This window comes from Otolemur garnettii, unplaced genomic scaffold (assembly GCF_000181295.1).
Source record: "Otolemur garnettii isolate 467f Iridium unplaced genomic scaffold, OtoGar3 scaffold00046, whole genome shotgun sequence".
Taxonomy (NCBI): Eukaryota; Metazoa; Chordata; class Mammalia; order Primates; family Galagidae; genus Otolemur; species Otolemur garnettii.
This window is the reverse complement of record NW_003852441.1, coordinates 7,608,090-7,620,929: the sequence shown is the minus strand read 5'-3', so window position 1 is coordinate 7,620,929 and position 12,840 is coordinate 7,608,090. Positions and strand designations below refer to the sequence as shown.

Genomic DNA, 12,840 nt, shown 5'->3' with positions numbered 1-12,840 from the left:
TTATATCTGTTTTATGATTTGGCATGTGTTTAAGCTTGAAAAGCACATTTAGGATAGAGGTGAGAGCACTATACTATTTTCAGTGTCTGAAGATCTCCAAAGAATTAAATCTGACCTTGGCTAAAAGGGTTCTTAAAAGCATTTATAGGCTTGATCTCTCCACGCACTCCACTGATAATAAACCATCTCTCTCAACAGTCACCCCTGAGCACTTCCAATCTACCAGACCGCACAACTAAGTAGGCGCCTCAGCTGGTTTCCTAGCAACAGTGACGCGACCCCGCCCCTTCCCGCTTCCCCCTCCTACCTTATTTGCTTGGAGGGGGCGGGGCCGGGAGTTCTGAACCCAATCCGAGGGGAGCAGAGGAGGGAGTGCGGTCCGCGTCCCCGTCGCTAGGGAAACCGATGCAGCCAGAGGCCGCTAGCGATGCCGAGCGCTGAGGAGGCCCCGCTCGCGACAGAGAACGCTGAGGAATCCGGGGCCGACCCGCGACTGCGACTCCTGGGGGCCTGCGTGGCCCAGAGTCTGCGGCCAGCTGCGGGCGCCTGGGAGCGCTGCGCGGGGACCGCCGAAGCGGAGCAGCTGTTCCAGGCCTTCCTGGCCCACGAAGCAGCAGAGGGGCCGCAGCCGCTGCTGGTGGTGAGGCCCGGGCCTGGGGGCCTGACCCTGCGTCCCGGGCTGGACGCGGGCCCGGAGGCGGGTCCAGCTCGCGCTAAGGGGCTTTTCTTCCTACGCACCAGGCCCGACCCTCCGGAGCCCAACAGCCTTCGCGGCGCTGTGCTCTGCGGGGACCTGCCCGCGGCGCCTCTGGAGCACCTAGCTGCGCTGTTCTCCGAGGTGAGGGTGGGTTGGTGGGCCCCGCGCTCGGGAAACTGAGGTGGGGGAGGGGGAAAGGAGCCGTAAGGGGCGGAGCTGTGCCGGAGGGGCGGGGCTAAGTTGCAAGGGCGGTTCAAGGGGCGGAGCCATAGTCAAAGGGGCGGAGCTGTAGCTGGAGTGCGGACCAGGAGCACAGTTCTGGGAGCCAGGAAGGATTGAGATGGGGAGAGGGAGGAGCTGGATGAAAACTAAAACCAGGAGAAGACATCTGAGGCATGAGTGAGATGAGTTAGCTGAGAGACAGGCACTGGGGAAACTCTGGATGGAGGCCCGGCCAGAGTGGGAATGGGAAGGGCTAAGACTTGGATGAGTCCAGGTGGAGTCTGTAGTCTAAGGAATGCCTGGGTCCTGACTACTTTTAAGTTAGTATCTCATAATCCCTCCTGTAAATTGGGAAGGACTAAGGAAGACAGGAAATGAACAAAGAGGGCGTTTCTAGTGGATCACTGGGGTGCTTCAAGAAGGTGAATAATTATAAACTGTTCACTTATGGAGAGGAGCTAAAGGGTGTAGGTGGTTTGGTTTTGATTTTCATCTTATTCATACATCACATAGCCACTTACCAAGGGTCAGCTCTGTGCCAACATAAGAAGTGGGGCTTCCATGTGAAAATGACCAACAGGCAATAGGAGGAGTCTGTCAGGAGCTCAGCGAGGAAGATGGACATGTGGGTGATGGAGTGCTTTGGTGGCACCATAGCAAAAACCTCCAGAGTTAAGGGATCTCAGGGGGTTACTCAGGACATATTCTTCGGCCACTTAGACCTTTCTGGAGTAAGAGAAAACTTCCCTAGAGGTCAGACATGTGTGCTTCTGGAGGTTTGATGCTCTGGATCCTGCAGGTTTTGAAATAAGTATGTACAGAGTACCAGCCATCTGATGTTTCCTGGTGTAGGTGCTATGGGAACACCAAAGAAATAGAAGACAATTTCCCATCCACCTAAAGCTCACTTCATGGAGACAAAACATATGCAATAAATGGTATATTTAAACTATGACCAGATTGGGTTAGAGCTTACCTAAAAGTTGGCCCCAATACCAGAAGGCCTCCTACTACACATTATGTCAGGTGTTAGCCCTAGGGTGCTTTATAAGGAGGCTGTGGGGAGGGGAGAATTCCAGGGAAGGGGCTGGATGGATAGAGAAATTCACTGAGGGCTCAGGGAAGCTAAGTCTCTCAATGAATATGGAAGTATTTCAATATTTTAACAACCAGAATGTCCTTGCATTCTGATGCATCTCCCGAATACCATCCCTGCAAAAGCTTGGAAGTCCCTTACAGAAGTTCTGTAAGGACCTTTGGGTTCAAAAGAGAGTGGTATGCCTCTAGTCTGAGATGCATGCTTAGCCATAAGTGTCAAACTGGCTAAAATGAAAAGATTAGGATAAGCAACAACAAGGTGACTTTCAAGGTATGGAAAACAGATTGAACAAAGGTTCCGAGATAGAACACAACCTATTACAAAGGACACATCTCAGGGATGTGTCATGGCTAAGGAAACAGTCCAAAGAGCTAAAATAATTTTTAAATAATTCAAATTTCTCAAATGTCAAGCATTTTCATTGGTGCATTGAAAGAGACTGGAGACAATGTTCATCCAAGTGAATAAATTATGCTTCATATATACAGTGAAATTCTATGCAGACATGTAAAAAAGTGATTGATAAGGAGTTTTCCTTAGGGGAGTGTTTTTCAACCTTTTTTGTCTCATGGCTCACTTGAACCTATAGTTAAACTTTCAAAGCACACTTAAATTATGTTGATCAAAAAAATAAAGAGTAAAAAGAAAGGGTATACTTACTGTGCTTTGAACTTCTTTCAAAAATAATTTAATTAATGATCTTTAAAAGTTTCCAAGGCATACCTGAGATCCTCTCATAGCACACTGGCTGAAAATAATGGCCTTAAGGGTCATTTTTTTCATCCATGGAAAAATTAAAAAATCCACATACTCATAAAATTCACCTACCCACCAGCTTCCCAGTGTATAGTACAATATTGTGAACTACATAAACAACATTATGCAACCCGTTCTCAGAACTCCCCCATCCAGCAAAGCTCAAACTCTATACCCACCCAATAATCCACATACTCCCATCCCCAGCCCCTGGCAAACACCATCCTACTTTCTATTCTTATGAATTTGACTCTTCATATAAGTAGAATCATACAGCATGTATCCCTCTGTGGCTGGCTTTTATCACTTAACATAATGTCCTCAGGCTTATCCATATTGTTCCATATAACAGGATTTCCATCTTTTTTTAAGGTGGAACAATTTTCTATTGTATGTATATATCCAATTTTTAAATCTATTCATCAGTCATAGAAATTTAAGGTACCTCCATCTCTTGGCTATTGAGAGTATGCTTCAATTTAAGACAATATTTTAAAGAGGTGCAAAACTGTGTGAGTACATGGAGGGCACACTACTACTGTATTTCTGTTAATAAGAGAACGGTGAGAATAAGAGAGGAAGGATGGAGAGAAGAGAGGGAGAGGGAGAACATTCTCTAACAGAGTAAATTAATCCACAAGTGAGGGAAACTGAGTGAGGGAGGTCCAGGACTAGGTAGCATACTTGCTTTCCACTGTAAATGCTTTTGTACTTTTAAAATTTTGCACCATGTAAATGTACTATTTCAAAATCTGAATAAAATAATTTTAAAAATACCTCAAGTCCTTTACTTGCATTTCTCAAAGCCTGTAACCGTAGCCTAGTCTTTTAAACCTTCTGTTCTCCCATCTACTTGGGTTGCACACCCTGAAGCTGATGCAGTGTCACTTCCTTGCTCACCTCCCATCCGCTAAGCTCCATCTTGCCTTCTGACCCTCCTGCCTCCCAACCTCTCCCTCAGTACCTTGTAATTGGCTTAGCCTCTGACTGCCTGTGCCCCTTTACCTGCCACCTCCCCAAGCAGCATCACTAAAGCCAGGGACCCTCCACACCCCACTGAGAGATGTCTTCCTGACTCGTGTGGGGGGAATGGGGGGGGGGCGTAGTGACGAGGAGCGAAAGCTATGGTTCGAACTTTATTTTTGTCCCATTACACTAGTACAAGGTAAAAAAAAAAAAATGCAACTAAGAAACATTTCAAAGAAAGAATTAGCAGAATTTAGTAACATAATCCCGGTTTCCTGCCTGCTTTCTCCAACTGCTTCATTTACTGCTGCCAGGTTAATTTTCCCAGTTCTGAAACCTGGAGTTAGGTTTTAAGTTTCTTGTTTTGTTTTGGAGAACAAGTATAGAATTTGGAGTCTGACAGACCCAGCTTCAAATCCTGGTTCTATCAATTTCAGCAGTGTGATATGAGCAGGTGAACTCACAGGGTCACGTCCAAACAGTCATGCACACCTGTGGAATTTAGACTTAAACTATTAGAACACCTGGAACAGACTGTCACATTGTACATGCTCCATAAAGGATGACAGAGCCCACACCCCATCCCATTTAAAATCCCCCTCGCTTGTCTGATCCATCCTGTCACCTTGGCCTTTCCAGAGGACCCAGCTGCATTCTCCCTCAGCCCTCTGCTTGTGAGTCTGGAGGTGGGACAGGTGTCCGCCTTGCTTCTTTTAGATTTGTGTTGAAAATCTTCCAATCTAAATCTCCTGTCGTCAGATGACGTCACCCCTCTCCTTGCTGCATCCTGTGCTGATGGCAGTGTCCTTGTTTCTGCATGATTTTGGCTCCCAGCTCACTGGCTCACTAACTCTCCCCAACATTACTCCTGCTTTAACACATGGTTATTTCCAGAGACATATGAATGATCCTTCTAATGGCTTAGCTTCTGGCTGCCCTTCACCTTTCTCCTCCAGGGATCTTGTCCTCCTCCCTGCAGTAAACACCCATGACAGTGCATTCCTAATAACCACCACACTCCTTATCACACCACTCCTCCCGTCTCTCCAGCTCTCTCCCTCTCACACCTTGACTGCGACAGTCACTTGACCCTGCTGCCTTCCCTCTGTCCTGGCTCATGCCGGTCATCTTCCCTTGCCCAACTTGAGGGCGATGCTCCCTCATTACCATCATTCCTTTGCACCAGCTCCTCACTTGCTGGCCTCCACCTCACTGCATGTCATACTCCTCTGTCAAAACACACCCCTGGTGAAAGCCAGCTCTCTGCATACTTCAGACCTGCACCTATGACACTGCCCGGGGCTAGGGAAAAACCAAATGGCTGCACACTAAATTCAGGACCTTGTGTCTGTAGTAGCCTTTTTATGTTTCCCAGCAGATATCCTGTTCTCTATCCCTACCATTTTCTTCTTCTTTCAGATCACTTTTGTAGCTTTCTTTTTTCTTTCCTCAAATATCCAAAACTTCCCTCAACCTCACTCTGAGGAGCTCTGGCTTCTTGGCTTCAAAAAAAAAAAAAAATCAGAAACGGTAGAACAAACTTTCCACAAACACTTCTCTCTACCTTGCCTGCAGATACCTGTGCTCATATTCTCTGCCACCACCTCGGTTGCTACAAGGGAACTGTCTGTGCTGTTGCCTGATGCCAAGCCAGCCCAAAGATGAAAAATGCATCTGGTTCTCTGAATCTCACCTGTTCTTGAGGAGGTCATTTCTTCTTCTCTCCTCCATTCTTATTTTTCTCGCCCGTCTACTAGATAATTCCATCAAATAGAATCCTCATTTCCCCCTGCCAGCTGTTACTCCCTTTCTGTGATTCCCTGTACAGCAAAACTGCTGGAATATGTCTCTTCTTGCTGTGTCCATTCTTTTCCTGGTTTATCTCATACCCATGGGGCTTTTATTCCCACACATCACAGGAGGAGAATTAAAGAACTTGCAGATATTTCCAGTGGTCTCTGAATTGAATGGGCCCCAGTCAGCCCTCCTCCTATTTGGCCCGTGAGCTATATTTGTCACAGCTCATGATCATCCTCTCCTCAGAGAGCACTTTCCACATTTGGTACCTGGGATCCCAGTATCCTAGTTTCCCATCACCATCACTCTTCCTTGGTTTTCACTGAGGGTACCATCTCTTCTTCCCAGCTTCTTTTTTTTTAACACCCAAATAATTTTATTTTCCCTACATAAAAATTAAGTACATTTTTTAAAATTTCAGAGTACTATAAGGGTACAAATGATTAGGTTACATCATTTGCATTTTTTAAGTAAAGTTCAAGTTGTAGCTGAGCCCTTCACCCAGGAGGTGTGCTGTGTGCCCCTACATTGAGCCTGCTAGGTGAGAGCTTACCAAACCCCCTCCCTACTGCCCCTTCTCTCTCCTTCCTCCCTTCTACCTAACTTCTTAACACTGAAGAGACCTAGGACTCAATTCTTGGGCATATACCCATCCTTTGGGAATATGAGCTCTCATTGAATGAGCTCTCATTGAATTTCAGAATTTTATAAACTGTATTTGACACCTCCCAAATTTGTTATTCCCAAACTTTCTTTCTCTGAACTCCCAACTAGCATATCCAATTGCCTACTCCATGCCTCCATATCAAAGTTCAATGGGTATATCAAGTTTTAACATTTCCAAAAACAAGCTCCCGGTCTTCCTTCAAGAACTAACTTCATCCTTATTCTTTTTCACATTACTTAATGGAAGCTCCACTCTTCCCCAAATCTTGGAGTCATCCTGAGAACTCCTTTTGTCTCCCAACTTCAAAGCCAGTTTAAGACATCACGTTGGCTATATCTTCAACATTTATATAGAATCAGAGCATTTCTTACCACCTCTGCCACTACCCCCTGTGCCACTCCACTACCTTCTGTATTAAAGAACTAACCTGCTCACTGATCTCTTTTTCTGCTTTGTCCCGTCAACTCTATTCTCATCGCAGCACCTGGAATGATCCTACTCAAACGGAGGTCAGACCATACCACTTCTTTGCTCAAAAGCTTGCCATAATATCCATTTCTCTGAGAGTAAAAATAAGAACCCTACAAGGCAAGGCTGCATTTGACGTGACCTCCTTTAGCCACCCTTACTTTTCTTGCTCACCCTGTTTCAATGTCACTGGCCTTCACCCCACTCCTTGATCACACATGTATGCTCCCACCTCAGGGCCTTTGCAATGGCTATTCCTTCTACCTATAATATACTTCCCCAAAGGATCTGCAGAGCATTCCTCATATCCTCCCCAGTCTTTGTTCAAATGTCGTCTTCTCAGTAGACCTGTACCAATCCAAACATTTGCAGTGGCAGCCCCTCTGTCCTACACTCTTGATCCTCTCACGTGGTTTATTTTTACCCACAGAACCTATTGTTGATTAACTGTATCCCCCCGTTCCCTAGAATATAAACTTCAATAGGTCAGGAATTTTTGTTGATTTTGTTCACTGATGTATTATCCAAGCACTGGCAATAGTACTAGAATGTAGTAGATGCTCCATAAATACTCACTGAATCAATGAATGCCTCACTCTTCACTTCATGGAGGTCACATTCATTATTTTTCTATTACTCAAAGCCCTCAAAAATCTATCCCAAACCTACATACCACTTTTTCTTCAGACATTATACATTCAGTTATCCTAGAAACCTCTGAATGCTTCCTATATGCCAGATCCTAGGGAGGTCTGTGGGTATATAAAGATCAAATAAGATAGAATCCGTGCCTTTGAAATCCTAAGAAAATTCCAGTTTATCTTCTTTGTCTATTAGTCACTCTGCCCTGGGTCCAAAGGGTCCCTTTGTAACATGAATGTGACATGATTTAATTTGGGACATTTTCTTCTTTGATGAGCTCTCTGTTCACCCATCATTATAAATTCTCAGCTCAGTGACTTATCTCCAGACAAACCAGGCAAGGGCCACCTTCGCGTATTTAACAAGCTGGGTCCAGGTATTCTATTTCAAAGCCACTTGGACTTATTGGTCATGTACAGAACAAGTCGTAGCAATCTGTATTTCCTTTTCATTGCTTACTAGGTAGCTTTCTCATTAAAACACGTCGTCATCTGTATTTCTGGCATTCCTTTCCCATTAATTGTAAAATTTTTAGATGGAAAGATTCCTAGTGAGTTGTCTTGACAACGTCTTATGTTGGTAGTAGTAGAAACTCAATTTCAACTAGCGCAGAGAGTTCAAGAGAAGCTTGACTTTGTAACTCATAAAAAAGTCACCAAGATGTGGGCTGTCTCCATCTGTGAACACTGTCTTCCCCATATTTACCATATTCTAAGGCTCTGTGTGGTAACAGAATGAACACTAAAAGGTCTGGACAAGTATAAAATAGGTGTCTCTTCCTCAAGAAGTTCAAGTAAGAGACTTTGGTCTGACTCTCATTGGCTCAGGTTTGGTTCCATATCTACCTCTGGATGTGGGCATGGACGCTAAAATCAGCCCATGTTCCCCCTAAAGATGGATGTAAGATCCCCAACTTTGCTTGATTGTTTAAGGTCCCCCCTCACATCACCTGTAGAGTGATGGTCATCCAAACTGCATTTGTCCTGTGGCCTTTGTTTCATTCACCTCCTATTCAGGAGGGAGGGATTCTTGCCCTAGAGTAATGGGGTCACTGACCACAGAACACCCAGCATAGGATAGATGATGCTGATAGCAGTTTATTCATCACATATATTCTCAGGCCACAGGAGGAAGACACTGTGTCCTGCGAGGCCACATGGGGGTGGGGGTGCATGTGGGAATAGAGTGAACAACCAGGGGCTGTGGGAGGTCCACTTTGTACCATCAAGATTGTGTGGTGGCTCTGGTTCCTATGAAAGATGTGACTGGCTTGTGTGAATAAGTCCACAATCTAGCAGAGGACAGAAGTCCGCTGCTCATGGATAAGCAGAAACTGCAACTGGTCCTCTAACAAGTGATTTTCAACTGGTGTGCCATGAGAGGCTCTTAGGTGTGCTGCAAAATTTTTTAAAGATCACTAATTAAATTATTTCCTAAAGAAGATCAAAGCATAAGTATGTTCTTTTTTTTCTCTTTTTTTCTTTGGATCAACATAATTTAAGTGTGCCATGGAAGTTGAACTATAGGTTCAAGTGTGCTGTGAGATTAAAAAAAAAAAATGGTTGAAAAACACTGCTCTAGGCAAGGAGAGTTGTGGCTAGGGGACCTTAACCACAGGAACACAGTGGGGAGGGAAACTTGTGGGTAGCTTATTTGAGGGCCTCCTGATTTTCCCTGATGTCAAGGCAGCACATTATGCTGTCCCTTACTATCAGGCCTTACTGTGCTGTGACCTGCAAAAAGTTGTGCATAGCTTTACCGACCTTTTCTGGAAGTCTTCTTTTAAGGCTGCAGAAGTGGAATGCCTCTGTTTCTCCCCTGTGCACATCTGTTTCAGGTTGTTATACCTGTGCTGACCAATGAGAAGAATCATCTGGACTGGCCCCACATGGTGTGTCAGGATGTCAGGCGACATGCCCACAGCCTCCAGTGTGACCTCCTGGTTATCCTTGAGCAAGTGAAGGGGAAAACTTTGCTGCCTCTTCCAGCAGGCTCAGAAAAAATGGAGTTTGTGGATTCCAAAAGTAAGACAAGGTAAGTACCACCAGCCTCGCCATATGGGCCTCCATGGTGGGTACGTGCTGGTTTAGTGAAATGTCTTCCTCATGATTTCTCTGCTCCTGACTCTGAGTCTGACATCTCCTTATCCTGCACACAATACCATTATCTGGTCTATTTCCCAACATCATAGGACTGAATTTTCACACTGATTATTTCCCTCAGTCCGATTCCTCTGCCTGGAGTCTTTCAAGGCTATTACAGCAGCATGGCCTTTTCCCCATTTCTAGTTGTGCCTGGATGAGACTGTGCTGGATTTCAGTATTTTGCTTATCAGGATAGTGCCTCATCATTGGCAGAGCCCCAGCTCCTATCTGGGAGGAAGCCGTGCCTCTTCCCCGCATTTACTCAGAACATGTGAGTCACAGAACTCACCCTGACATTCCAGCCTCTCCCCACCACAAGCAGGTGAACACTTTTTTTTCATGTCCTGGGGATTATTCCTTTTTTTTTTTTTCCAAATAAAAACAAGCCTGGCTTTGTTGAGGCCTGGAGTCCATGCCTTCTGTCTCCAATGGGCATCAGAACTTCAACTTCCTCTGGTTTGAGATGTCTTTATTTCTATCCCTTGGGAATTTTTTTTTCTTTTTCTTTCAATCCAGGCTATGTATATAAATACTATATTTTGTTGTATGTTATCCAGCATTTCTATATCCTTATGGCTGCCACCCTGTCAGGAGTCTCCCCAGGCTGGACTGCCACTTCTGTAGACTGAAGATCTGTGATTTGATCTGAAAGATGAGTAAAGCATGTAACGATGATATGCTATATGATGAGTTTTTTCTTTTGGAAGTAATTTGCTACATATATAATTTGAAGTAATTTCCCAGTTAACTGGAAAACTTATTGTAGTTTAATAAAAATATCCAACATTCAAAATAAATAAACTCAAACTACCCTTTTTCTAGTCCCTTCATATTTTCACATGATAATATTCAGTGTGTGTATATAATTGTTCCTGAGTTTGTTTCTCTTTGTTCAAATTTGATAATTTCCCAAAAGGCTGGATTATTTGCAGGTGGGGGGAAAGGTATCTTCTCCCTTTAATATCTTTCGCAATCACTTGTGCCATATCATTTCTCAGCAAATATGAATTTAATTAAATTAGGGAAAGGTGAGTTTCTGGCATGAAAATGTGAATGATATGTATGCCCTTTTTCCTGTGTCCTTGGTTTTTGACATGTGGGATTTTCAGGTAAGACTTTATGGAAAAAAACAGCCAAAGTGTATTTTTTTATATATATATTTAACCCTTTCCAAATATAGCTATTGGATTTTGGGAGGTTGTCTGTTTATTTGTGACAGACTCCCACTTGTCACCCTGTGTAGAGTGCCATGGTATCATCATTGCTCACAGCAACCTCAAACTCTTAGGCTTAAGTGATCGTCCCATCTCAGCCTCCTGAGTAGCTGGACTATAGGTGCCTACTACAATGCCCAACTAGTTTGTCTATTTTTAGTAGAGATGTGATCTCACTTTTGCTCATGCTGGTCTTAAACCTCTGAGCTCAAGCAATCCCTTCTCCCTTGGCCTCCCAGAGCGCTGGGATTACAGGTGTGAGCCACCAAACCCACCCATGGCTGTGGGTTTTTTGAAGGTGTATGGGAGAGGGGAAGTTTGGGAATTCCATTCTTCTCTGGAAAAGTGAGAACAAAGTGAAATCATGATGGTGACAGTCAAATGGCTGCTTGTTTGGCCAGTAAAGGAAGAAACAACTTATTTCATTTCCTCTTGCTGCAGTGATCACAACTAAGACAAAAAGTGAGGAAATTAGCTCGGCATCCATAAGGGTGCCAGCCACATACACCAAACCTGGTGGGTTCAAGCCCAGCCCAGGCCTACTAAACAAGAATAACAAATGTAACCAAAAAATAGCCAGGCATTGTGGCAGGCACCTGTAGTCCCAGCTACTTGGGAGGCTGAGGCAAGAGAATTGCTTAACCCCAAGAGTTTGAGGTTACTATGAGGTGTGACAACATGGCACTCTGCTGAGGGTGATAAAGTGAGACTCTGTCTCAAAAAAAAAAAAAAAAGTGAGGAAATTTCAGGGAGATAGGTGTGGTTCAGTACAGAAACAAACTTTTTCCTTGGGAAAGCCAACATACTACTGAATATGTCTGCTTTATTGATCAGGGAACTTGCTGCCACTAGTAGCACTCAGGCAAGGGTTGAGTAGTTGCCCAAATGTTTTCTGTCCAAGGCATTCCTGTATTGACAGGACAACTTACTAGCATTCAAATTCTTAAACTAGTCTACAGAATATTGGTGAACCCCTGAGTCTCTATGAATAATGACATATGTATACACCCATAAGCATTTTTTTTTCCTAGAGAGAGAATCTATATATTTCAATGACTATTCAATAAAGTCTGTTATTCAAAAAACGTTAACAATGCATGGACTAGAAGGAATTGTTTGCCTATTTATAAAAGATTTAAATTCTGTTTGGAAGGGCACCAAGGGCTGAGTTATTTCCACAGGTTCCAGGCAATTTTCTTTATCTTTTACAGCTTGGAGTCCATAGATAAGTCAGCCATCTATGCCATTGAGTCTGCTGTGGTCAAATGGAGCCACCAAGTCCAGACAGTGTTGAAGAGAGAGTCTTCCCAGGCACTCTTGCAGGGGGAGAATCTCACCCCTAAGGCCGAGCTGGATTTCTGGAAGAGCAGGTAGGCAGGGAAGCATATGCTCAAGCCCTAGGGAGAAAATGTCCTACAGAGGATGAAGCTAGAACTGGCCTGAGGGAATCAACCATTGAGTATGGTTCTTCCCTCCAGGTATTTCTCACCATCCCAAGGGTAGACAACAGCTCAGTGACATTGGGTCAGGGCAGCTTTTTGATGGCCTTGGAGATGCACACTTTCCCCAAGATTCAATAGTCAAGTCATCTATTCTTTCTTGGGCTACCATCAGTACATCTCTGAAAGGTCTTCAGAGGCTCTTTTAACTACATGTAAAATTAACCAACTTTTTTTTTAATTAAATCATAGCTGTGTACATTAATACTGTCATGGAGTACAGTATGCTGTTTTTATATACAATTTTAAATATTTTCATCAAACTAGTTAATGTAGCCTTCATGGCACTTTCTTAGTTATTATGTTAAGACATTTATATTCTACATTTAGAAATATTCACATGTACCCTTATAAGATGAGCCATAGGCATAATCCCACCAATGACCCTCCTCCACCCACCCACCCCCTCCCCTCCCTCTCCCCTTTCCCCATACTCTTGGGCTATAAAAGCATTCATCTTCTAATTGCCTACTCCCCTCTCCTTGGTCATTTGGGGCCAGGTACACACACCATCTGAAGAAAGGAAGGGGTTTCTAGAAGCTGGCTACTGTAGAATGACCTGTCTTAGGCCCCAGGTCATTGTCAGCAGGGCTGGAAAGTCCATCATGTGCTGTTTGTGCAGAAAGGCCTCATCGTTGTTCCTGTTCCTGCTTCTTCCCCTCTTCCTCC

At 44.2% G+C, this 12,840-nt stretch overlaps 1 protein-coding gene across 1 annotated transcript in view; it reads left to right on the top strand.

Annotated features, from left to right (window-relative positions):
* The first annotated feature begins 427 nt into the window (after window positions 1-427).
* The window catches only part of DNAH9 (dynein axonemal heavy chain 9), a 373,298-nt gene continuing 360,885 nt past the window's right edge, over window positions 428-12,840 (top strand). Inside the window, exons 1-3 of the mRNA XM_003791085.1 lie at window positions 428-838; window positions 9,152-9,348; window positions 11,884-12,042. Coding sequence (XP_003791133.1) covers window positions 428-838; window positions 9,152-9,348; window positions 11,884-12,042 — 767 coding nt within the window. The remainder of the gene's footprint in view (window positions 839-9,151; window positions 9,349-11,883; window positions 12,043-12,840) is intronic.